This window comes from Mizuhopecten yessoensis, unplaced genomic scaffold, assembly GCF_002113885.1.
Source record: "Mizuhopecten yessoensis strain PY_sf001 unplaced genomic scaffold, ASM211388v2 scaffold5133, whole genome shotgun sequence".
Taxonomy (NCBI): domain Eukaryota; kingdom Metazoa; phylum Mollusca; class Bivalvia; order Pectinida; family Pectinidae; genus Mizuhopecten; species Mizuhopecten yessoensis.
This window is the reverse complement of record NW_018405896.1, coordinates 26,055-49,364: the sequence shown is the minus strand read 5'-3', so window position 1 is coordinate 49,364 and position 23,310 is coordinate 26,055. Positions and strand designations below refer to the sequence as shown.

The following is a 23,310-nucleotide window of genomic DNA, read 5'->3' as shown; positions in this document are numbered from 1 at the left end:
TTCTATAAGTCCTAAATGGACAGAATGACAATGTGGTGTAGTATTTCTGCGTCGCAAACAAAACTTAAAATAGCAGCTTATTTACTTTATATTAAAAGTATTTTCAAATGAAACTTGCGTGATATACTTACTTCCTAACTTCCTTTGTAAACGTTTAATGAGGCTGTTGTAATCGGATCATTAATACAACCGCAAACTTCACATTTTATAGGCAAATTGCGTCCATCATTCCACCTTTTCCGGCCAGCCGACACATCCACTTCGGTGGAGTTCTTGATGAGAGTATGAATTAAATATCCAATCGATTTTCATACTGTTTTCAGCATTATAAAATACCATTTATTTATCATAGGCCATGGTTAAGCTATATATGCGACATAGTTGAGGATCCCTGTCCCATTGCACTGTGGTTTTTGTAGTTACTGTGACCCCCATCTTAATTATTTTTTGGATGTATCTGCCAGGACACTTCCGTTGTCAAGGGAGCTCGGTCGGTTAGACCGAAAGTCTATTGCTCGAATCCCGGTCTAGCTCCGCTGCTGTTGATTAAGTTTTGTTTACTTCATCTTTATAATATTTCATAAAAGTACGGCATGTAGTAGTTGGTCTAGATCACAGAAACTTGATTCTTTGTTACAGCTATTTTTTGACATAAACTAAGGTGTTCAGAGTCATTTTACACGTTTTAGGGGTTTAGATCAATTTTCGGTAAAATGCCTCCCCCAATGATGATAATATACGAGTATAGCAGTAACAAATTATATTATCAGCATTGGGGGAAGCATTTTTACCGAAAATTGATCTAAACCCCTAACACGTGTAAAATGACTCTGAACACCTTAGTTTATGTTCAAAAATAGCTGTAACAAAGTATCAGGTTCCTGTGATCTAGACCAACTACTACATACGCTGCGTGTCATATTCTCTAATATTAGCACAACTTTCGGAAACCCTTGGTAGTATTAAATGACCATATACTGATCACACATGAAGGTTTATATTTCATAAAAACGCCGAAGCCACTTGCAAATTGATAACCATTTAATATTTTGAATGTGAATTTCAATTAGACTGATGCAATCTGCTCTTCCTCATAGGTAGTGACGTGCCATCAGAAGTGATGTCTGGCCTAAGGAAGATGCGTGAGAATGGGTGAGTGGCCGTCATAACAAGTTGGATGACCGTCACACTTGTTGATCTTGAAGACGGTGTGGTTGTGTGGATCTACGGCTATCTCGAGTTGATGCTGGTGTCCCATGGCAACAGACGAGTACACGGTGACGTTTTTGGAGTGCAACACGTCACGGTATTGCTGTTTGCTCAAGTATACGTCATGCATGTGAATTTTGTTATGGTACGTTGTGTTAGACATCTGAAAGTGTTCGTCGTCAGGTGCAATCACGAGAGTCTGGTTGGTCGTGTGTTGTCCAACTGCTGGTGGTACCTCAAAATACTTCACGTAGTCCTGCATGTTCATAACCATCTCTTTGAGAGCGTCTATCTCCTTGTAGACGGCGTTACCCTCAAAATGCGCTGGCGCGATGGGGTACCTTAGTCTCACCTTGCCAACACCTTCAATATCTGGTAAGAAGATGCGGGTGCCCGAGGATCGAACGCTCCTAACCTGGTCGTGTTTGTCCAGAACACCTACCGCCTCTCTGGTGACGTCTGCACCGCTCTTGAAGAACTCGTTTGGCGTAAAATAAAAGGCATCATAGCGAGTACCGTTGAAGGCTTTGGTGGCGCTCATCCCACCATCTCGACCGTTTGCGTCGACTGAGTTCGCTGGCGAAACTGTGGGAGACCCATGGTGGAATGTTAAGTCATATGGATTCCATTTATACAGCGGTGTAAGCCAGATGATTTCTAGTGGGATAGCGTACGTGTACCTGGTGCTCTGCATATGACACACGCGTTTATGCGTGTGATGATCGTTATAACAATTCCTGACATCGCGAGGGTTTATCTGTTGCTGTGTTGTCTGGGCGGTCCACAGGTTCTGGTCAGAGTAACCCCGGTACGCGGTGTATGTTCTAGGATTGCCCTCTTGTTGGTACTTGAACCAGCGGTGATAGTACCCGGTGTTCAGCTGAGTAAGGTTGGAGTACTTCATATCGTACTCCGTCTTTTGAAATGAGTGATCATTTAAGTCTGCAAGATAATTGTCCTTACCTGGAATTTCTTGCATAATGTTATCTATAATGCCTTGTCCGTAGAGTCTGATGTCGAGCTTTCCATGTCCACGCGTGCTGTTGTAATTGTGGCTGGCGTGTGTGGGGTTCAGGGTAAACCTGGCCGCCTTGTTCATAGACATTTGATCTATAGTCTTCCTGTTGGCCAGACGTGACCCTATGTCGTCCACAAGAGCGAAGTCTCCAAGCCCTAGCTCTGTTTTAATTGGATGGCAGAGGATGCGGTAGTTCCATTGGGCGTACACAGGTGTTCCGTTCTTGACGTCCACAAGTGTGGTGGGTAGGAAGCCGTAGTTTTCCATCAAGCTCTTACTTCCGGTGTAAGACGCAAATCGGATCTTCTTCTGTAGATCAGTCCAGCCAGCCGCGTCTAGAAAATGGCGGTCGCTGTGGAAGGGTTCTTCTAGTGATTCTGTGTTAGTGGTCCAGCCTCCCTCAAGATAACACATGGCAGGCTTGAAAAAGTTCTTATAGTCTGAGCGGATTTGTGGGTTCTGTTCCTTGAACGCCCGGAAGTACTCGCGCATCTCCTTGATCTGTTCCACCACCGTATGCTTGTTTCTAACGGAAGGCGGCACATCGGGGAAAGGCAGGTCTTCCAACGCGTTGTATGTCTTGGAGTGTCTACTGGGCATGCGTAGTTTGTAGTCGTTGTGTCGGGTGCGGAATTCGACACCGTTGAGGACAGCAATTAACTCGCCCATACCCACTGTACGATCATAGTTGGAGTGGTCATGGATGGCCAAGGCGGACCGCTGGGTAATGGTGTCCGCAAAGTAGCTCCTGGTGCCCTTGTTGGCCACCCGGATTTGTTTTACACCCGAGTCTCCGTCCGATCGTATTCTCTCCTCCACGAACAGTTGCTGCAGCATGAGTTGGCGGGCTAGGGTCTGCACGGTGCCTTTCAGCACGTTTAGATCGTGGCCCCGGTTAGCGCTGGCTGTCCACACCGAGATCGTTAATACCGCAAGTAACAGCATCTGTAACGGACACATCAAATACAATAATGCGAAAACAAAAGCAACAGATCGGGGGAAAAGGAGACAAAATGCTTGTGTGGAAAACCGAGTACAGTGTTTTTGCGGAAATTGTCGGCGTTATATACAGGAGATTCGTGGAAACCGGAATAAAAACATATAAAAATGAATGGAATTTTCCTGAAATGAACAGTCAAAATGGCCGAAAACACAGATTGCGTTACATATGTAGATCTTTGTGTTCGGCACCGCCTCTACTCAGTTCCGTAAACATTGGTATTTTTTTTCAGAATTTATACATAATCACCCGGGGACTGCAATTGTGTGTTGTTTTATGTTATCTCATTCAGCTACATGGCGATAGTTGAACCGTTCTTTACTTTAGATATTTCTTATAAAAAACCTATACCTTTCCTCTTTTAAAAACTAATAAATTGAATACAGGCAAAATCATGTCCATTGAAAGACAATATTCAGATCCAGCTTATGAATGTTGAATGTATTAAACATTAAACACAAACAAAGCTAGCCGTGCTTACCTTAAGTGCCATTTCTGCAGCCAGAGATGTGAAGTGTGACGTCTGATCTAATGTACCTGTATAAATACACCTGATAGAACGTGCACCTGTCTGATAGTGTGTGTCAATTTGTCGCTGGTCCGATACGTCCACGGCAGATGTCTGATAGTTCTCCCCGTGCACGCGGCCCAATTAACTAGGACAACGCGTACATGTAACCCCCCTCAATCCACTCCTCGGGATATCGCTTCAACATCTTACGAAATTCATGTACATAACAAACACCACGGGGATACGCATTTAGTGTACCCCTCGGGAAACAGCATATCCCCTTCAAAAATAGCAATAGCCTCGCAAGAAACAACACTGCTTAACCATGGAGATATAACAATACGAATTTAGGGGAAAACATAGCAATATAAAAAAAATGCCCTACCAAAACAACATAACTATAGGCCTACCATAGGGATATAACAATAGAAACTTGAGTTAAAACACCACAACATCAAATAAACATAAAAAAGAACATGCGAAAAAATTTTACTACAACATCAAAGAGATATAGAAGCAACAATTCGGTTCATCGACATAACCCGCCACGTAAACCTTGACCAAATCAAAGTACAACACTCGCCACGTAAACCTTGACCAAATCAAAGTACAACACCCGCCACGTAAACCTTGACCAAATCAACGTACAACACCAACCACGTAAACCTTGACCAAATCAACGTACAACACCAACCACATAAACCTTGAGCATATCAATCTACAACATCCGCCACGTAAACCTTGACCAAATCAAAGTACAACTACCGCCACGTAAACCTTGAGCATATCAATCTACAACATCCGCCACGTAAACCTTGACCAAATCAACGTACAACACTCGCCACGTAAACCTTGACCAAATCAACGTACAACACCCGCCACGTAAACCTTGACCAAATCAACGTACAACACCCGCCACGTAAACCTTGACCAAATCAACGTACAACACCCGCCACGTAAACCTTGACCAAATCAAAGTACATTACCCGCCACCTAAACCTTGACCAAACCAAAGTACAACTACCGCCACGTACACTTTGACCAAACCAAAGTACAACACCCGCCACGTTAACCTTGACCAAATCAACGTACAACACCCGCCACGTAAACCTTGACCAAATCAACGTACAACACCCGCCACGTAAACCTTGAGCATATCAATCTACAACACCCGCCACGTAAACCTTGACCAAATCAACGTACAACACTCGCCACGTAAACGTTGACCAAATCAAAGTACAACCCCCGCCACGTAAACCTTGACCAAACCAACGTACAACCCCCGCCACGTAAACCTTGACCAAACCAACGTACATCCCCCGCCACGTAAACCTTGACCAAACCAACGTACAACACCCGCCACGTAAACCTTGACCAACTCAGAGTACAACACTCGCCACGTAAACGTTGACCAAATCAAAGTACAACCCCCGCCACGTAAACCTTGACCAACTCAGAGTACAACACTCGCCACGTAAACGTTGACCAAATCAAAGTACAACCCCCGCCACGTAAACCTTGACCAAATGAGAGTACAACACTCGCCACGTAAACCTTGACCAACTCAGAGTACAACACTCGCCACGTAAACCTTGTCCAAATCAGAGTACAACAGTCGCCACGTAAACCTTGACCAAACCAAAGTACAACTACCGCCACGTACACTTTGACCAAACCAAAGTACAACTACCGCCACGTACACTTTGACCAAACCAAAGTACAACTACCGCCACGTACACTTTGACCAAACCAAAGTACAACACCCGCCACGTTAACCTTGACCAAATCAACGTACAACACCAGCCACGTAAACCTTGACCAAACCAAAGTACAACTACCGCCACGTACACTTTGACCAAACCAAAGTACAACACCCGCCACGTTAACCTTGACCAAATCAACGTACATCACCCGCCACGTAAACCTTGAACAAATCAGAGTACAACGCTCGCCACGTAAACCTTGAACAAATCAGAGTACAACACCCGCCACGTAAACCTTGACCAAATCAACGTACATCCCCCGCCACGTAAACCTTGACCAACTCAGAGTACAACACTCGCCACGTAAACATTGACCAAATCAACGTACAACCCCCGCCACGTAAACCTTGACCAAATCAGGGTACAACACTCGCCACGTAAACCTTGAACAAATCAGAGTACATCACTCGCCACGTAAACCTTGACCCAATCAGAGTACAACACTCGCCACGTAAACGTTGACCAAATCAAAGTACAACCCCCGCCACGTAAACCTTGACCAACTCAGAGTACAACACTCGCCACGTAAACCTTGACCAAATCAGAGTAATGTCAGTTTTCACAGCGAGGACCTAGGTAGAGACGACCGTTGAAATAAAACAAGAAACACTAACGAGCATACTAGTAATCATAAACATTGATCTTCATATCACAGCAAAACGGAAACATATTTTAGAATGAGATAGTGAGAGCGACCATAACAAGTGTCTATAATCAACCTTCAACTTTAGAACCCCTGCGTTGTCAGTTTGTCCGTGCAAAGTCCACATCTACGTTGTAAAGTCGATATCTTGAAATTTTCAAGTTAGCTCTTGAAAACTCAATAAGCTGAGACATGTATACACCGTAAATTGGGATTCATAGACCATAAAGAAAGGGAAAGTTCACGATCGGAATATCAACATTGTTTTGTTTATCGTACATCTTGGTAGTAAGCCTTCCGAACTGTTGGTCATGAAGGGGGGCACAGTAAGATAAACCACGAATTCCGTGGATAATCACGGAAACCAACTATGGTGAGTGGAATAATCTGTTTCCGTTTGGATGTTTATATTTGGTTGGAAAAACACTTTCTAGTTCGGCAGAGTCGACCAAAATCGAATTTAAATCCAAATCTCGTTTAGTTGGGAACCACTCCTCCCCCTTCCCCCTTCACCATATTTATACGACGCGCTAGTTAGCACCACGGGTAGGATTGCCAGATATAAAAAGCAGATTTCAAGTAATCGGGGACAGTCAGCACTTTACGCTAACGAGACAAATATTTTCTCGTTCACAGACATTGTTGCCGACGGTTCCCGGTTGAATTAGAGATAAAACAACGAGTTGGAAAATGAAAGGTGTCTCCTTAAGTTATAACAGGAAATGATGTCCAGGGTGACGTATAAATCGCGTGGTTCCCTGGTAATTATTTAGTTGTGAGATGCGTAAAGCTGATGCAATTTTATTTCCAATATTACTAAAACGTATAAAAACATTCCCGGTCAATGTAACGTCAATGGCTACAGATAAGTTGTTATTAGAATTATAATGTACAAAACCATTTTAAACTTTATTACCACTAACATTAAGAATTCGCCGTTTTTCTTTGTATCAATTTTTTTTCTTCTTATTTTTTAATGTTTTTAATATTATTGAACGTCCGAAATATGGGAAAAGTAAGATAAGAGAGGGGTATCGTACAAGGATTCAGAAGATGATAATTCACAGGTTATAGGTTAACGTGTCGACCGGGGCTGGGAGCGCCACCTGTCAGTCAAAACAGATACTGAGATAATAGAGCTGTTACATAACGACCTTCATCCTCAACAACGACATAAGGGATCTGGAGCTTCCACAAGCATGGTACGTACACATAAAAAAACTCTCGTGACTGTACAAGTAATAGATGTTGTATAGCTTGAACTTAATTTCTGCAATTTTTATCAGTCAGAAATGTTAGTTAATAACAACTGAAAATCATGTTTGTCAACGCATACTGTCGAGTGTATTATGTGTCTGTCTTTGATGCAGATCGGCTGTATCGGACAGACTGTCGGACATACCTGTCTTTGACATTGTTTGCGTTGTATCGGACAGGCTGTCTGATGTATATATATATATATATATAGATATAAGGATCATCTATCTGCTTTTATAATCTCTCTCTCTCTCTCTCTCTCTCTCTCTCTCTCTCTCTCTCTCTCTCTCTCTCTCTCTCTTAATTACATGATCAGTCATGAATTAACAATTTGACAACAAAACCATAATTTGTTTTCTTTTTTCAACTAGGAACTATATTTTCTGCGCACTAAATGAGATGTTCAGTTAGGAGCGATGAGGTTCAAAGATGGCGCTTAGAAAATGCCATATGTAAAAAAAAAAAAGTTGAATAACAACTATACCAAAGAGTTATCATGGGCATGTGTTGTTTTTATGCGTGTACGACGTTGCGGTTTGAGGGTATGGATAATTCATTTCTACTGCAATTTTTTTTTAAACCACGATGAAAAAAAAAAGAAAAATCATGAAGATGGCAACCGGCTGTGGGCATTGAGAGGTGAAGTATTTGTTTTTAATGGTAGATATGAGAGAAAAATACTCTTTCATATGTAACGGTAGGTGGATAGAGAATTCCTCTCTCGGGGATCATAATTGGGGTATCCACCTCCGGTACAAATAGGAACTTGTGGTCTTTGACACTGTGCGTTGTTTCGGAGAGACTGTTTTGCGTTTCTGTCTTTGACACTGTGCGTTGTTTCGGAGAGACTGTTTTGCGTATCTGTCTTTGACACTGTGCGTTGTTTCGGAGAGACTGTTTTGCGTATCTGTCTTTGACACTGTGCGTTGTTTCGGAGAGACTGTTTTGCGTATCTGTCTTTGACACTGTGCGTTGTTTCGGAGAGACTGTTTTGCGTATCTGTCTTTGACACTGTATGCGGTCCATCGGACAGGCTGTCTGCTGTATCTGTCTTTGTGCATAGCATACCCACACATCACAAACAGGTTTAACCGTAGGGAATATTTGCGTTTCTTCAAATCAGAGGGTGTGAATAATGACGATTTTAATTTCCACTGACTGATATTGTCTTTCGCTCCCAGTGCCCGTTTAAACGTTGATGAACGTGTTTTTTCTGTAATTGTTTTCTATATCAAAGAGACACTTATACGTGATACCATACATTTTTATTTCTACATTTTATTCAGCAGCCTATGTTACAATCTTATTGCTTACCTACTGCTTATCATGTATGTTGCAGATTGTGATAGCGTTGACACTAACGTGCTTGCTGCACCATAGCGGTGAGGTCACAGCAGTCAGTACCCATCATGCAACTCACACGCCGACCCACAGACCTGTACACCAGGTGACCCACCAGCCGACCACGCCGACCACTACCATGAACCCGATGGACCTAGAGCTTGGTGGCGCCCGCCAAACACTGGGGGGTCTGGCCCGCCAGCTGATGATGCAACAGTTGGGAGTTGAGGAACGTATCCGATCTGATGGAGACTCGGGCATCAAGCAGACGATGGTCCGACACAGGGGTTCCCGACCTTACCTCAACGACATCGTGTCTCCGAGACTCGCAAACTTCTACGATATATTCAATAACCGAGAGCAGCTAGCTATCAGTACAAACATCTTCGTCATGAACGGTGTGGAGTTCAAGCTACCAAGCCAGCGTTACAAGCTGAGCATGCCGAGTAAAACTAGTCGTGACTGGCACAAAACAGAACCCATACCATATCCGAATGTGCCTCCCTCTGTTCTAGCCAAACACAACGTCAGTGATCAGATAGCTGAGATGCGGGAGTATTTCAGAGCCTTCAAGTATCAGGATGCGAAGATACGCAGCGACTATGCCGACTACTTCAAACCCGTGTTATGTTATCTAGAGGGCACTTGGTTAGATGGGGCAGCACACGACCAGAGGAGATGGATGAGCGAGGCTTTGAACATTGAGTTTGTATCCACTGACGGACTAGAAGCCGGACAACCCTTTAACCCCACAAAGATCATGAGTGTGGTCAATGGTACGGCCATGTACGCCCACTGGAACGCGAGGATTGCATGCCACCCAGTCCAGCAGGAACTCAAACTGGCGTCTTTCTATATAAAAGATGACTTGGCCGCCAGATTATCAGCCAAAACAAGTTTGTACGATTTTGCTAAGTCGACGTCAGCCCGATTTGATCTGATAGAGTTTGGCCGTAAACCAATGAAGTTTTCGGCAGATGTTGGTCACGGAATGGCTGATCGCACCTTCTCGCACTATTCCATCTTGGACGCAATCATGGAGGAGATCCCTGGCAAAGATAACTACCCAGCCAACATAACAGGTGGGGAGTTTGGATTGACAGCATATAACGCACATTTCCCTCGCAACAACACAAAACTCAATGTTGGCCATTACCACCACTGGTACCGCGTGCTACAGAAGGGTGCAATGGGTACCAGTGTTATCAATCGTGGCTACGCTGACCGAACGTTGTGGGTGGCATCCAATACTCGGCCCAATGTCGCATCACTGTCTTATACGTCATGTCAAAGGGACAAGATCACACACAAAAACGTGTGTACTCCCGACACAGCCCGATATTCTTACGCCATTCCACTGGAAATTATTTGGCTGACACCGCTTCTCACCTGGAACCCGTACAACTTAGCATACATCGCCGGGGATGTACATACCAGTCCTGCGAACTCTGTCACAACAGGCGGCCGCGATGGCCACACGCTTGGGAAAGCCTTCAACGGGACAAACATAGAGCACTTCTATCAAACTCCAACTGAATTCTTCAGCAAACGGAGTCATGTGTACTACGCGATGGATAGAGCGGGTCACACTCACTCCGTGGTACCGTCTGGCACGCAGACCATTCTGAGAGATATTCCTTCAGTCGGGACCGTACGTCTTCGGTACCCCATGGTTCCGACACATCAGGAGGGCAATGCTATCTATAAAGAACTAGATGCTCTTAAAGATCTTGTTATGAACATGGCTGTCAACGCGAAGTACTTCCACGAGAAACCCGCCGTTTTACAGAGCACCGTGAACCCTACAGGTCACGAGGAACACTACCAGACGTCTTCAGCCACGGGTCAACAGGGCCTTCACATGCACGACGTGTTCCTGTCACAGGATGACGTGGCCATGCTAACGAAGGGCCAAACCGTGGCGGTATACACCACTCTCAACCATGGTCACCAGCACGTTCTGGAGATTTACGAAGACATGCACATGCACGGCTCCCACATCCGCAGGTTGCGAGTGTCGCTGTGTGACGGAAAGATCCACTGTTGGGACGGGCACTCCAACATCCTCCACTACACACGCTAGGACCTTCTTATCAACAAATCGTTATTCGATTGAAATGGTTCTACTTGAACATCTGAATAAAAAAGTATTAAGCTTATTATCGACATCAGTCTTCAGTAGTTTTTTAAAAACTTATTTAGGCAAATCTAATTTGCGACAAAAAGGAAAAAACGGCAACAATCATAAGCGTTTTACATCACTTACAAAAATGAATTTGCTGTCATTTTTTAGTTTGTATGTAACAAAGATGTCACTGTTGTTTATGTTCTTTTTGTAAACTGTTGTTGCTAGGATAGGAGTGGTGTGGTGTCTGTTAATTGTTACGTCATTGACGTCTGACATATATTATGACGCCAGACATTGACTTTCAAGGTGTCGGATTTCCGATTTGATTAGGTTATACCCTCGATGGCGGCGTTCAGTAAATAAACATAAAATCGAAAAGTGAGTATTTTTAACTACGTTATAAACCTTACATCGTATTTTAAACTTTCTTAGATTTATGTTATTTACATGACGGTGTGATTTTAACGATGTCATTAACAATTTACATCGGATTACGTGAGGCCTATCTACATGACGGCGTGATTTTAACGATGTCGTTAACAATTTACATCGGATTACGTGAGGCCTATCTACATGACGGTGTGATTTTAACGATGTCATCAACAATTTACATCGGATTACGTGAGGCCTATCTACATGACGACGTGATTTTAACGATGTCATTAGCAATTTACATCGGATTACGTTAGGCCTATCTACATGACGATGTATTTGCAACGGCGTTATTAACCTTACACGTGAAGATACACGTTAAGCATTGACTAAACGGTACATTCTATTCACTGTATCCAATTAAATTCGAGGTGCAGAAGAAGCGTCAGTAACATGATTGGTTGATTCGATACACCTTTGCGTCATACACTAGGATATATTTACCTTCGTATGAATGCCATAGACTGATTGTTGACGTCATAATTGTTACGTTGAATACCACTGACTCTACTTGAGCGATGTCTGTTCTAAATTCATTGAACTAGCATACACGATAATATATTATTTGAACTAAATGCTGAATAAAAAAAAAAGTGTAATTAAATTTTCTTTGAGATGAACAGATTCCAAACATGGTAAATATAAGTATTGAACTGCTTTCAGTTGGCATTCATAGGCATTGAACGTTAAGCGTTAAAAGTTAACCAATATCCTAGCATCAAGATATTTGGTCTGTAGCTTAATGGTGTAAAGTGCTATTAAGTTTGGCGATCTGGATAAATGACCCATACCAACTTTGAAGGTCACAATAGTTAGATACAAAATGTTTATTAAATTTTCAAACGAACATTCACATTAAGGTATTAAATCTTTCAACAACAAAGACCCACATCGTGTAGAGTAGTGATATTTAGCACACTAAAAAGGATTTAAATACGGTTGACCTTGGCTCTCTTCGACATCCACAGATATCAGATGAATAACGGGTAAGCGATAGGGATATCGGGCCCCATTGTTACATATAAATACACTCATGATTTATTTCTGCATCAAATACTCAGACTTTAAGTAAAGTGGGCGATAACTACAGAAACGACGGACATGTTACGACCTTGGTGTTTGTGTGTACGTGGTAACAAACCACGTACATGTTACGCCCTTGGTGTTTGTGTGTACGTGGGAACAAACCACGGACATGTTACAACCTTGGTGTTTGGGTGTACGTCGTAACAAACCACGGACATGTTACGCCCTAGGTGTTTGTGTGTACGTGGTAACAAACCACGGAAATGTTACAACCTTGGTGTTTGTGTGTACGACGTAACAAACCACGGACATGTTACGCCCTAGGTGTTTGTGTGTACGTGGTAACAGAGCACGGACATGTTACAACCTTGGTGTTTGTGTGTACGACGTAACAAACCACGGACATGTTAAAACCTTGGTGTTTGTGTGTACGTCGTAACATACCACGGACATGTTACGACCTTGATGTTTGTGTGTACGTCGTAACAAACCGCGGACATGTTACAACCTTGGTGTTTGGGTGTACGTCGTAACAAACCACGGACATGTTACAACCTTGGTGTTTGTGTGTACGTCGTAACAATATGCACAATCGATCACAAACTATTTGTTTTCGCCATCTCTACGACACACATAAATAACGAAGTTGTCTCCCTTAGACCACCTGCCAATAGGCTGCTGCACCATAGTTACTCCCAAGTGTGCTTCCCCCTTAATTCAAAGTTGAGTTTCGTCATAATCAGACTGGTTTCTCTGGTGTAACGAGAAGATCCACTATCATTCTCCTGACATGTTTTATAATATGAAAGAATCGCTGCGGAGACATAAAAGAAATAACGTCAACGCCAATTTATATAATTTGAGTAACATTTATTTCACAAATAATTGCAAAATATAAAGTATATATAATTATATATGTTCTTAAGGATGTAAAAGGACAAAATATACGGGCATCATACTACCACTTAATGAAACTGACATTTTTATACATGTACACATGAACGTCACTACTACATGTGTACGCTAGTTTACATGTGCTCACCGGCTTTCATAAGCGTCATCCTTATGTGTGTGCGCTAGTTTACAAACAGGATACTGCCGTATGTGTACGACTGTTTAAATATGTCCCTACTGTATGTGTGAAGTTTTTATACGTAAAAAATAATCATACAAAATATTGCGATGTCGGTGTGAATAAAACGTTTGAAACTTTTTACGGTAGCATTAATGAGTCATCAATATCTTGTGTTAAAATTTTAAACACGAACAAAATATTCTTTTTAAAAGAAAAAACCAGCCGAGTTTTCATTTATAACATCCACATAACTAACAGTGTGCTGATCGTTCAACGGAAGATAACTCGTAAATTTCGATGGCATACAAGAAACTTCGTGTAAGTATGTGAACAGGTGGTATTGTTGTTATTCTTGTAGCAACCAGAGACCAAATACTCGTGATGAGATATTCATAAGATATCGATATATAGGGTATGTTGTTTAAATCTTAAACGACACTGCAATGCGCGTCCCCTTTTTGAGACTTTGATACAATCACAGTTCATTCGTATCTAAAACCCGATTCGCATTTTGTATGCACTGCACGATTCAAATTTAAACCACGGTTCTGACAATGAAGGGAATAACACTCTCTCCCACACTAGCATATACATTTAATGCTTAAATTTGGAAAAGTCTTGGCTACATACTTTGTTATAACGTCCTCAATTAACCAATTGACCTAATAGAAAGGCTGGCGCAACATAACTACATCATGTAACTGTCTATAATAGTCGGATTTCTTTAAAACATTTACAACATCTACCTTAGAGACACAATCGGTGTAGTAATATAGAAGTAAAGGCCATGTCTTAGTGGGCAACTATGTAGTTTGTGCATATTTATATTATAACTCATGTGAAGTCTGGAATACAGATCAAGACGGACAATATTACAGCAGGTACTGAGACAGTGGAATGTGGTATTGTTATAGGTATTACATGATTATGAAGAACATAAGTCCACGTTGTTACTTAGGAGACACCTGTAGAACTAGACTGACCAGTGGTATCTACAACCACGTACTAGTGAGACAAGGTCTGAGACAGGTCGGAGATAGAATATGTCAACCAGGTAAAGCCTCTCCATTACAATAGCAACTTCTATGTTGTTATATATAGTGTCCTCCTCCTCCTCCACAGAGCGACACAGTCCGTCAGTCCGCAGAGACCGTCGTGACAGCAGCACGACGGGGTCAGTTTACGGACCTGTACCATCTGAATTTGTACACAGCAGATAGAGTATATTACTTCAAGTATTATCACGCATTTATTTGTGTCTGAGTATTACGTCACAAAGCAGTCCTGTCCTCTTTTCAGCCGAAAGAGTTGTACTTCCGTGTCTCGTTGACGTTATCGTAGTCCTTCCGGAGGAGACACAAGAAGATAAACCCCTCGAGGAGACAGAGACCTGTCCCTCCCCAACCCAGCGCGAAAGACCAGCTGTAAGCGTAAGTCACGTGACTAGGATAGATCATGCGCATGTAGATGTCCTTGTCTCGCAGGGCAATGAAACATATGCCGCTCGCAATCCCGCACAGACCTACAAAGGAAAAAACACAGAAACATCTCAGCATGTAATATTACTACACTGGCCTAAAAACAGGGGCATAGTCGTATGATAGGCCCTTCTGTATCTGCAGTCCCTCTTAACAGAGATAATTCTTTTAGTAATAGTTGTTCATAAATCAGGAACATTTCTCCGTATAACAACCCCTCACAGATCTAAAACACACACCAAGAACATCATGCATCGATTATCCCTGGCAGACCTGTACCAAGAACATTTATGTAACTTATATTTCCCTATAGATCTACAATTATAACAGTGTACAAACTTAAACGACAATATGTATACACACGTGTAAATATTAGTAATTGGTTTTCACGTCACGTTTACCGTCAGATATGTTTACGCTGATGTATTCAATAGGAACACAACCAGTGACGTAGTACACACTCGAAGTTACAATTTATATCATGATCAACTATCATTATTTACCTGCGATCAGACACAAGATGGCGGACACCAGGTAGAGACTCGACTTTTTGAAACTTTTACAGTCGGCTGGCCAAAGTCCACAAATCAAGGAGAGGACACTGAATATTTGTACAGCGGCACAAGCTATCATACACCCAAGCCACGATCTCTCCAAATCTGTAACGAAAAAAACATATACTTCATGCAGGGATGTGTAGTTAATGGGACAACGTAGACTTCACCAAGCCTCTCACTGGCTCCGTCTACCTACTCACAATTCACAAGCTACATCTCACATCGGTCCCATGTCACTGGTAGTGTTAACCATACTCTCTCCGAGGCTTCCTAACTACACCTCACATCGGTCCCATGTCACAGGTCTCTCTCCGAGGCTTCCTAACTACATCTCGCATCGGTCCCATGTCACTGGTCTCTCTCCGAGGCTTCCTAACAACATCTCACATCGGTCCCATGGCACTGGTCTCTCTCCGAGGCTTCCTAACAACATCTCACATCGGTCCCATGTTACTGGTAGTGCTAACCAAACTCGCCGAGGCTCCCAACTACATCTCAAATCGGTACCGCGTCACTGGTCTCTCTCCGAGGCTTCCTAACTGCATCTCACATCGGTCCCATGTCACTGGTCTCTCTCCGAGGCTTCCTAACTGCATCTCACATCGGTCCCATGTCACTGGTAGTGCTAACCAAACTCTCTCAGAGGCTCCCTAACTATCTTGTCACAATCACCCAATCTCTCACTAGCTCTGTGCAACTACGATTTCTCATTTTCGAAATCCAAGAAATGTGCTCTTGGTATACTTACATCTTATTCGCACCCTTGGGTTTTGTACACACTACATTGTGGATGATTTGAGTTGATTTCAGTAACTGAATTCTGCACACGTGCTCTTGGAATAACACTTTGAGTAAGGATAGCCGTCTGGTAACATATGTAACATGCAACTGACCGTAACACTTTTTATCACCCATGCCATTGGTCTGTGTTTGATATCTCGAGCCCAAAACATAGCGATTTCCAATTCAACAAATCTCTTGTAACAACCAATCTCTCGATAGCTCATGGAACTACGATCTCAAATTCAACCAATCTGTCATACGGTATATTGGACGATCATAAGGTCCACGGGACTACGATTTCCCGTCCAATAAATCTCTCATAAGGACCATGAGACTACGATTTCCCGTCCAAAAAATCTCACATAAGGACCATGATACTCCAATTTCCCATCCAATCAATCTATAATTAGCTCATTGAATTACTTCGCGTTCAGAGTACGATTTCCCGTCCAATCAATCTATAATTAGCTTATTGCATTACAACCTCGCCTTCATTCAGTCTCTCATAAGGTCCACGGGACTACGGTTTCCCGTCCAATCAATCTATAATTAGCTCATTGAATTACGACTTCACGTTCATTCAATCTCTCATAAGGACCATGATACTCCAATTTCCCATCCAATCAATCTATAATTAGCTCATTGAATTACTTCGCGTTCATTCAATCTCTCATAAGGACCATGAGACTACGATTTCTCTTCCAATCAATCTATAATTAGCTTATTGAATTACGATTTCGCGTTCATTCAATCTCTCATAAGGTTCATGAGACTACGATTCCCCGTCCAATCAATCTATAATTAGCTCATGGAATTACGATTACGAGTTCATTCAGTCTCTCATGAGGTCCAAGGGACTACGATTTCAGGTCCAATCAATCTATAATTAGCTCATTGAATTACGACTTCGCGTTCATTCAATCTCTTATAAGGACCATGATACTCCAATTTCCCGTCCAATCAATCTATAATTAGCTCATGGAATTACGATTTCGCGTTCATTCAATCTCTCATAAGGTCGACGGGACTACGATTTTGCGTTAAATCAATCTTTCAATCTCTCGTAAGTTCCTTTGGACTAGGTTTTCCTGTTCAACTAGACTCCCGTTGACAGTAAATTACAACGCAAAACATAACGAAACTAGAGAAAAGCTTGATCGGAATGGTCGCAGAAGAATTTAATAAAGGTAAGTTTCCAGGTATGGAGAACGGAGAAGGCCAACATCAATTAACGTGACCAGTTCTGGAGTATTATTGCCGACATTTGAAATCTCAATGAAATTCCCGTTAATGTTACTGGCCTGAATTGGGGATTTCAGACTGTAATGATGTATTAGCCAATCTTAGATACTATAATGAAATAATGTAAGCCTCGTTTTGATATATTTAATGCTGTGACCAATCAGAGCAATCTTAAATCACATGAATTTCGGAAAGTCTGGTGACAACGGAGTACTCCGGACGCTGAAACACATCTCCTGTATATTACAGACGTTACGCTTCATATAGCACTATGGTGGAGAATATACGTATATTATAATGTGTGTTTCCTTTCAAAATAAAACCAAATCTTTGAAAATGTTATTGCCAAACAATTTATTAAGTAAAGATGGATATTTATATTTCTAGATAAAAGCTATGATGGAGTACTTACGTAGGTACCGTTTCTCGTCGAAGGTACGCGTGTCTTCTCTGACAGGGAGGAGATCTTGATACGTGTAGCCACACATACCGGCCCGTCGTTCAAGTGGTACGCCTACAAAACACGTAAACAACACATTAAATACATATCGTTCGTCTGCAAAATAGGTAAATGTTTGACACAGAACTAAATAAGCCTACAAACTCGACCCTGTCACTGACTATGTAGGCTTCATTACCTGGCCAGGAAATTTATATCTCGACCACATCACCGACATGTTCCTTTATACATCCTTTCACTGACTATCGTACCGACAATCACGACCAAACACTGCCCTGCATCCAGATTATCATATATTATAAAGCAACACAAGGAACCAAAAGGACCTCGTTTTTGTAGTGATTCATTTTTAAGATCGCCTCAGAATTGATTGGTGTTCCCCTGTCAAATTGGGACTGTGTATTAGGCTTCCTTCAACTTATACAGGTGGTGCATGGGCAGTGTGCTTAACCCCTCCCACTCAAACTGGTGATATAGAGTTATTTCCCTTTGGACTGGTGATGTAGGGGCTGTGTACTAGGCTCCCTTCAACACAGACCGGTGATATAGGGGCAGTGTACCATGCTGTCTCCCCGTGTATAAGTGATGTAGGGGCTGTGTACAATGCTGCCTCCCCGTGGATAAGTGATGTAGGAGTGGTTTACGTGGCTCCCCCTCCCTCAGACTGGTGATGCAGGGGCAGTGTACCTGGATCCCTCCCCTTGTATAAGTGATGTAGGAGTGGTTTACGTGGCTCCCTCTCCCTCGGACTGGTGATTTAGGGCAGTGTACCTGGATCCCTCCCCTTGTATAAGTGATGTACTTGAGTGGTTTACGTGGCTCCCTCTCCCTCGGACTGGTGATTTAGGGGCAGTGTACCTGGATCCCTCCCCTTGTATAAGTGATGTAGGAGTGGTTTACGTGGCTCCCTCTCCCCCAGACTGGTGATGTAGGGGCAGTGTACCTGGATCCCTCCCCTTGTATAAGTGATGTACTTGAGTGGTTTACGTGGCTCCCTCTCCCTCAGACTGGTGATGTACGGGCAGTGTACTACAGTGTACAAGCTTCCTTTCCCCTTGGACTGGTAACCCAACAGTGGTTTGCTGGAGGCGGGGACCCCGACAGAGTTGTATAGTGGTGTTGGGGCGGGAACCACAACAGAGTTGTATAGTGGTGTATTGGGGAGGGAACCCCAACTGTATTGTATAGAAGTGTATTAGAAGGGAACCCCAACTGTATTGTATAGTGGTGGATTGGGGGGGGGAACCCCAACATAGTTGTGTAGGGAACTAGTGATGATGGGGAGGGAACCCCAACTGTATTGTATATATAGAGTTATTTCCCTTTGGACTGGTGATGTAGGGGCTGTGTACTAGGCTCCCTTCAACACAGACCGGTGATATCGGGGCAGTGTACCATGCTGTCTCCCCGTGTATTAGTGATGTAGGGGCTGTGTACAATGCTGCCTCCCCGTGGATAAGTGATGTAGGAGTGGTTTACGTGGCTCCCTCTCCCTCGGACTGGTGATTTAGGGGCAGTGTACCTGGATCCCTCCCCTTGTATAAGTGATGTAGGAGTGGTTTACGTGGCTCCCCCTCCCTCAGACTGGGGATGCAGGGGCAGTGTACCTGGATCCCTCCCCTTGTATAAGTGATGTACTTGAGTGGTTTACGTGGCTCCCTCTCCCTCAGACTGGTGATGTACGGGCAGTGTACTACAGTGTACAAGCTTCCTTTCCCCTTGGACTGGGGACCCCACAGTGGTTTGCTGGAGGCGGGGACCCCGACAGAGTTGTATAGTGGTGTTGGGGGGGGAACCACAACAGAGTTGTATAATGGTGTATTGGGGGAGGGAACCCCAACATAGTTGTGTAGGGAACTAGTTATGTTGGGGAGGGAACCCCAACTGTAATGTGCAGTGGTGTATTAGAAGGGAACCACAACAGTGTTGTATAGTGGTGAAAAGAGTAGGGAACGCCCATAGTTGTGTATAGTAGTGTATTTGGGAGGGAACCACTACTGAGTTGTGTGGGGGTAAATTTGGATTAGAAGGGAACCACAACAGAGTTGTATAGTGGTGGATTGGGGAGGGAACCCCAACTGTTTAGAATAGTGGTGTATTGGGGAGGGAACCCCCACTGTATTGTGCAGTGGTGTATTAGAAGGGAACCCCAACAGAGTTGTATAGTGGTGCGAAGAGTAGGGAACGCCCATAGTTGTGTGGGAGCCCGACAGAGTTGTATAGTGGTGTTGGGGCGGGGACCACAACAGAGTTGTATAGTGGTGCAAAGAGCAGGGAACGCCCATAGTTGTGTGTAGTAGTGTATTTGGGAGGGAACCACTACTGAGTTGTGTGGGGGTAAATTTGGATTAGAAGGGAACCACAACAGAGTTGTATAATGGTGCAAAGAGTAGGGAACGCCCATAGTTGTGTATAGTAGTGTATTTGGGAGGGAACCACTACTGAGTTGTGTGGGGGTAAATTTGGATTAGAAGGGAACCACAACAGAGTTGTATAATGGTGCAAAGAGTAGGGAACGCCCATAGTTGTGTGGGAGCCCGACAGAGTTGTATAGTGGTGTTGGGGCGGGAACCACAACAGAGTTGTATAGTGGTGGATTGGGGAGGGAACCCCAACTGTAATGTGCAGTGGTGTATTAGAAGGGAACCCCAACTATATTGTATAGTGGTGTATTGGGGGAGGGAACCCCAACATAGTTGTGTAGGGAACTAGTTATGTTGGGGAGGGAACCCCAACTGTAATGTGCAGTGGTGTATTAGAAGGGAACCACAACGGAGTTGTATAGTGGTGCAAAGAGTAGGGAACGCCCATGGTTGTGTGTAGTAGTGTATTTGGGAGGGAACCACTACTGAGTTGTGTGGGGGTAAATTTGGATTAGAAGGGAACCACAACAGAGGTGTATAGTGGTGTATTAGAAGGGAACCACAACAGAGTTGTATAGTGGTGCAAAGAGTAGGGAACGCCCATAGTTGTGTGTAGTAGTGTATTTGGGAGGGAACCACTACTGAGTTGTGTGGGGGTAAATTTGGGGGAGAGAGCCTCAGCAATTGTATAACTGTGTAATGGCAATGAAAGGGGTCATGGTAGTGTATTGTTAAGGGTTGTGGTAGTGTATGTGTAGCTAAGGGTTGTGGTTTGCTGTGGTAAGGTTCGTGGTATAATGCGTAGTTAAGGTCGCGGTAGTGCGTGGTAAGAGTTGTGTTAGTGTGTAGTAAGGGTCGTGGTACTGCGTGGTAGGAATGTTGTAGTGTGTAGTTGAGGGTTGTGGTAATGTGTAGTTAAGGGTTATGATAGGGTGTAGTTAAGGGTTGTGATTATGGGTTGTGTGGCGGTGTTTAGAAAGGGTTGTGTTTGTGTGCAGTTAAGGGTTGTGGTAGTGTGCATTGTAGTAAGGGCTGTGGTAGTGTGTGGGTTGTGTCTGGTTAAGGGTTGTGGTAGTGTGTAGTTAAGGGTTGTGGTAGTGTGTTGTAAGGGTTGTGGTAGTGTGTATTGTAGTAAGGGCTGTGGTAGTGTCTGGTTAAGGGTTGTGGTAGTGTGTATTGTAGTAAGGGCTGTGGTAGGGGTTGTTGTAGTGTGTAATTAAGGGTTGTGGTAGTGTGTTGTGGTAGTGTGTAGTAAAGCTTGTGGTAAATGGTTGTGGTAGTGTGTTGTAATGTGTAGTTAGGGTTGTGGTAGTGTGTATTGTAGTAAGGGTTGTGGTAGTATGTGGTTAGGGTTGTGGTTGTGTGTTGTAGTTTGTAGTAGTGTGTAGGAAGGGTCGTGGTAGTGTGTTGTGTGGTCGTGTGTAGTAAGGAATAGAATTAGAAGTACACGTAATTTATGTAATTGTACATGCAGGGTTTATATTGCGGCTGGATTATAAGGGGATACGACTTGGAATTACCTCATACTTAGCTGGTTAATTTATAATGTATGTGTACGTAGGTTGGTAATGTGTGTAGACTTGTGTATGACTGCGACGTATACAAATACACACCTGTCAAGGTAAGAGCTGTATACCTGATGGGTGGGGCTTGGGTGTGGGTGTGGGGGTGTCATGACATAGAATATGATGGGTACACCTATACGTACATTTACACACGCAATACTTTACACCTAGACTACGGGACCCAGTGGATAGTCGTACTTACTGTCTGGCATGGAATGGGTATAACACTTCCTCCACATTCCGAAGTTGTAAGAGAAGACAGTCTGGACTGTTGTGTTTGTGGACGCTGTGGCATCGGCGGTGTACCAGAAGTCTGTCACTATACTTGTCAGGGTCAGGCCTAGTGACACTAACAGGAAAAACAGGGCGAAAAAAAGTAGACACAATGACCCACGGCCCATCTTGGTGCTTCTGTATACCAACAGGTCCGATAATATCAGCTTGTCCGTCCAGGTACCACTCTATATGCTAGGCATATGGATACTTCCGTTGTGTCAGCTAGCCCCGTACACGTCCAATTCTATTGCGTACAGGTCCAAGCGAGTCCTCAGAGGGGAGCGGCCATTGTACTAGTCATTTAAATAGATTTCATTCAACCGGTTCCACTTACATACCTGTAGAAAATGGCGCTGATTGGGGACCGTCTCAGCGAGATTACCTGTGTGACACGCACAATCAATACACCAGGTAAACACAGGTAATGCCACACCTGAGTGACGTGTGGTCCTGCTTTAATTTTTAACAATGACATTCCTTTGCGACATGGCACACTTTCTTTTTAACGTGCACACAATGTTAGGATTAGCCCATGGCCACTCGTTTTAGGGTAGAATGAGATTTTCCTATTCCTACATGTAAGTGATTTTGATCTAGAAGCACATTTGTATTTTCATTCACTCGTTTTTATAGACAGCAATGTTACTTACAATTTAATGTGAGCTTTTCATACTTTTTAAATTGTACACGAAGATGAACGATTATTACAAGATCTTGTAATATAGGTTATAATATAGCGGTTGTAAGTACTAACTATACGTTGTATATTGAAATACCAGGTAATGTCGTCAGTGACACACAGCTTATTTTAAGTGCTAATCAGTGTATTATTTAGTCGTTTACAGGGTACCCTAACGACACCAAGTCAGGTCTATATAGGTATCTCAGCTGCTAACATCACATTTGTCTTCCAACAACATGCAGCTGATACTAAACTCTTGTTTATTTATTAAACAGTCTGTATAACTGAGGAGAGTGGGCTTGGTGACAGTATATAAAGTAATTACTAACGAACTACGAACCTTCCTTATGATGACATGTCCCATGTAGTATTGTATATATTTCAGTATGTTTCTTTGCCTTCAAACTACACTGTAGTTATCAATGTATGACAAGAGCAAACATTTCTGAGTGTAGTTAAAATCTAAACCCATTACACAGGTTTTCAATTGACCCTTGAGAG

The 23,310-nt window shown here is 43.2% G+C and overlaps 3 protein-coding genes across 3 annotated transcripts; 1 reads left to right on the top strand and 2 right to left on the bottom strand.

Annotated features, from left to right (window-relative positions):
* Window positions 1–1,026: 1,026 nt before the first annotated feature.
* Window positions 1,027–3,787, bottom strand: LOC110450222. Its single transcript, XM_021497588.1, has 2 exons — window positions 3,709–3,787; window positions 1,027–3,172 (listed from the first exon to the last, which is right to left on the bottom strand). Exons 1-2 carry the CDS (start codon window positions 3,718–3,720, stop codon window positions 1,130–1,132), a joined length of 2,055 nt encoding a protein of 684 aa, XP_021353263.1. The 5' UTR covers window positions 3,721–3,787; the 3' UTR covers window positions 1,027–1,129.
* Window positions 3,788–8,731: 4,944 nt separating this feature from the next.
* Window positions 8,732–10,904, top strand: LOC110450204. The gene has a single exon (XM_021497523.1). The coding sequence runs from the start codon at window positions 8,732–8,734 to the stop codon at window positions 10,823–10,825; it is 2,094 nt and encodes a 697-aa protein (XP_021353198.1). The 3' UTR covers window positions 10,826–10,904.
* Window positions 10,905–13,896: 2,992 nt separating this feature from the next.
* Window positions 13,897–22,551, bottom strand: LOC110450207 (transmembrane protein 178B-like). Its single transcript, XM_021497526.1, has 4 exons — window positions 22,054–22,551; window positions 17,876–17,977; window positions 15,385–15,540; window positions 13,897–14,925 (listed from the first exon to the last, which is right to left on the bottom strand). The coding sequence occupies exons 1-4, from the start codon at window positions 22,250–22,252 to the stop codon at window positions 14,699–14,701; spliced, it is 684 nt and encodes a 227-aa protein (XP_021353201.1). The 5' UTR covers window positions 22,253–22,551; the 3' UTR covers window positions 13,897–14,698.
* Window positions 22,552–23,310: the final 759 nt, after the last annotated feature.

Bases quoted from the DNA above. Each gene is read 5' to 3' on its own strand.
- LOC110450207 (XM_021497526.1), bottom strand. From the start codon at position 22,252: ATGGGCCGTGGGTCATTGTGTCTACTTTTTTTCGCCCTGTTTTTCCTG. The intron at 17,978-22,053 runs GTAAGTACGACT...CGTGTTTTGTAG, and splicing joins TACCCATTCCATGCCAGACA to GCGTACCACTTGAACGACGG. The intron at 14,926-15,384 runs GTAAATAATGAT...TTTCCTTTGTAG, and splicing joins CATCTTGTGTCTGATCGCAG to GTCTGTGCGGGATTGCGAGC.
- LOC110450204 (XM_021497523.1), top strand. From the start codon at position 8,732: ATGTTGCAGATTGTGATAGCGTTGACACTAACGTGCTTGCTGCACCAT.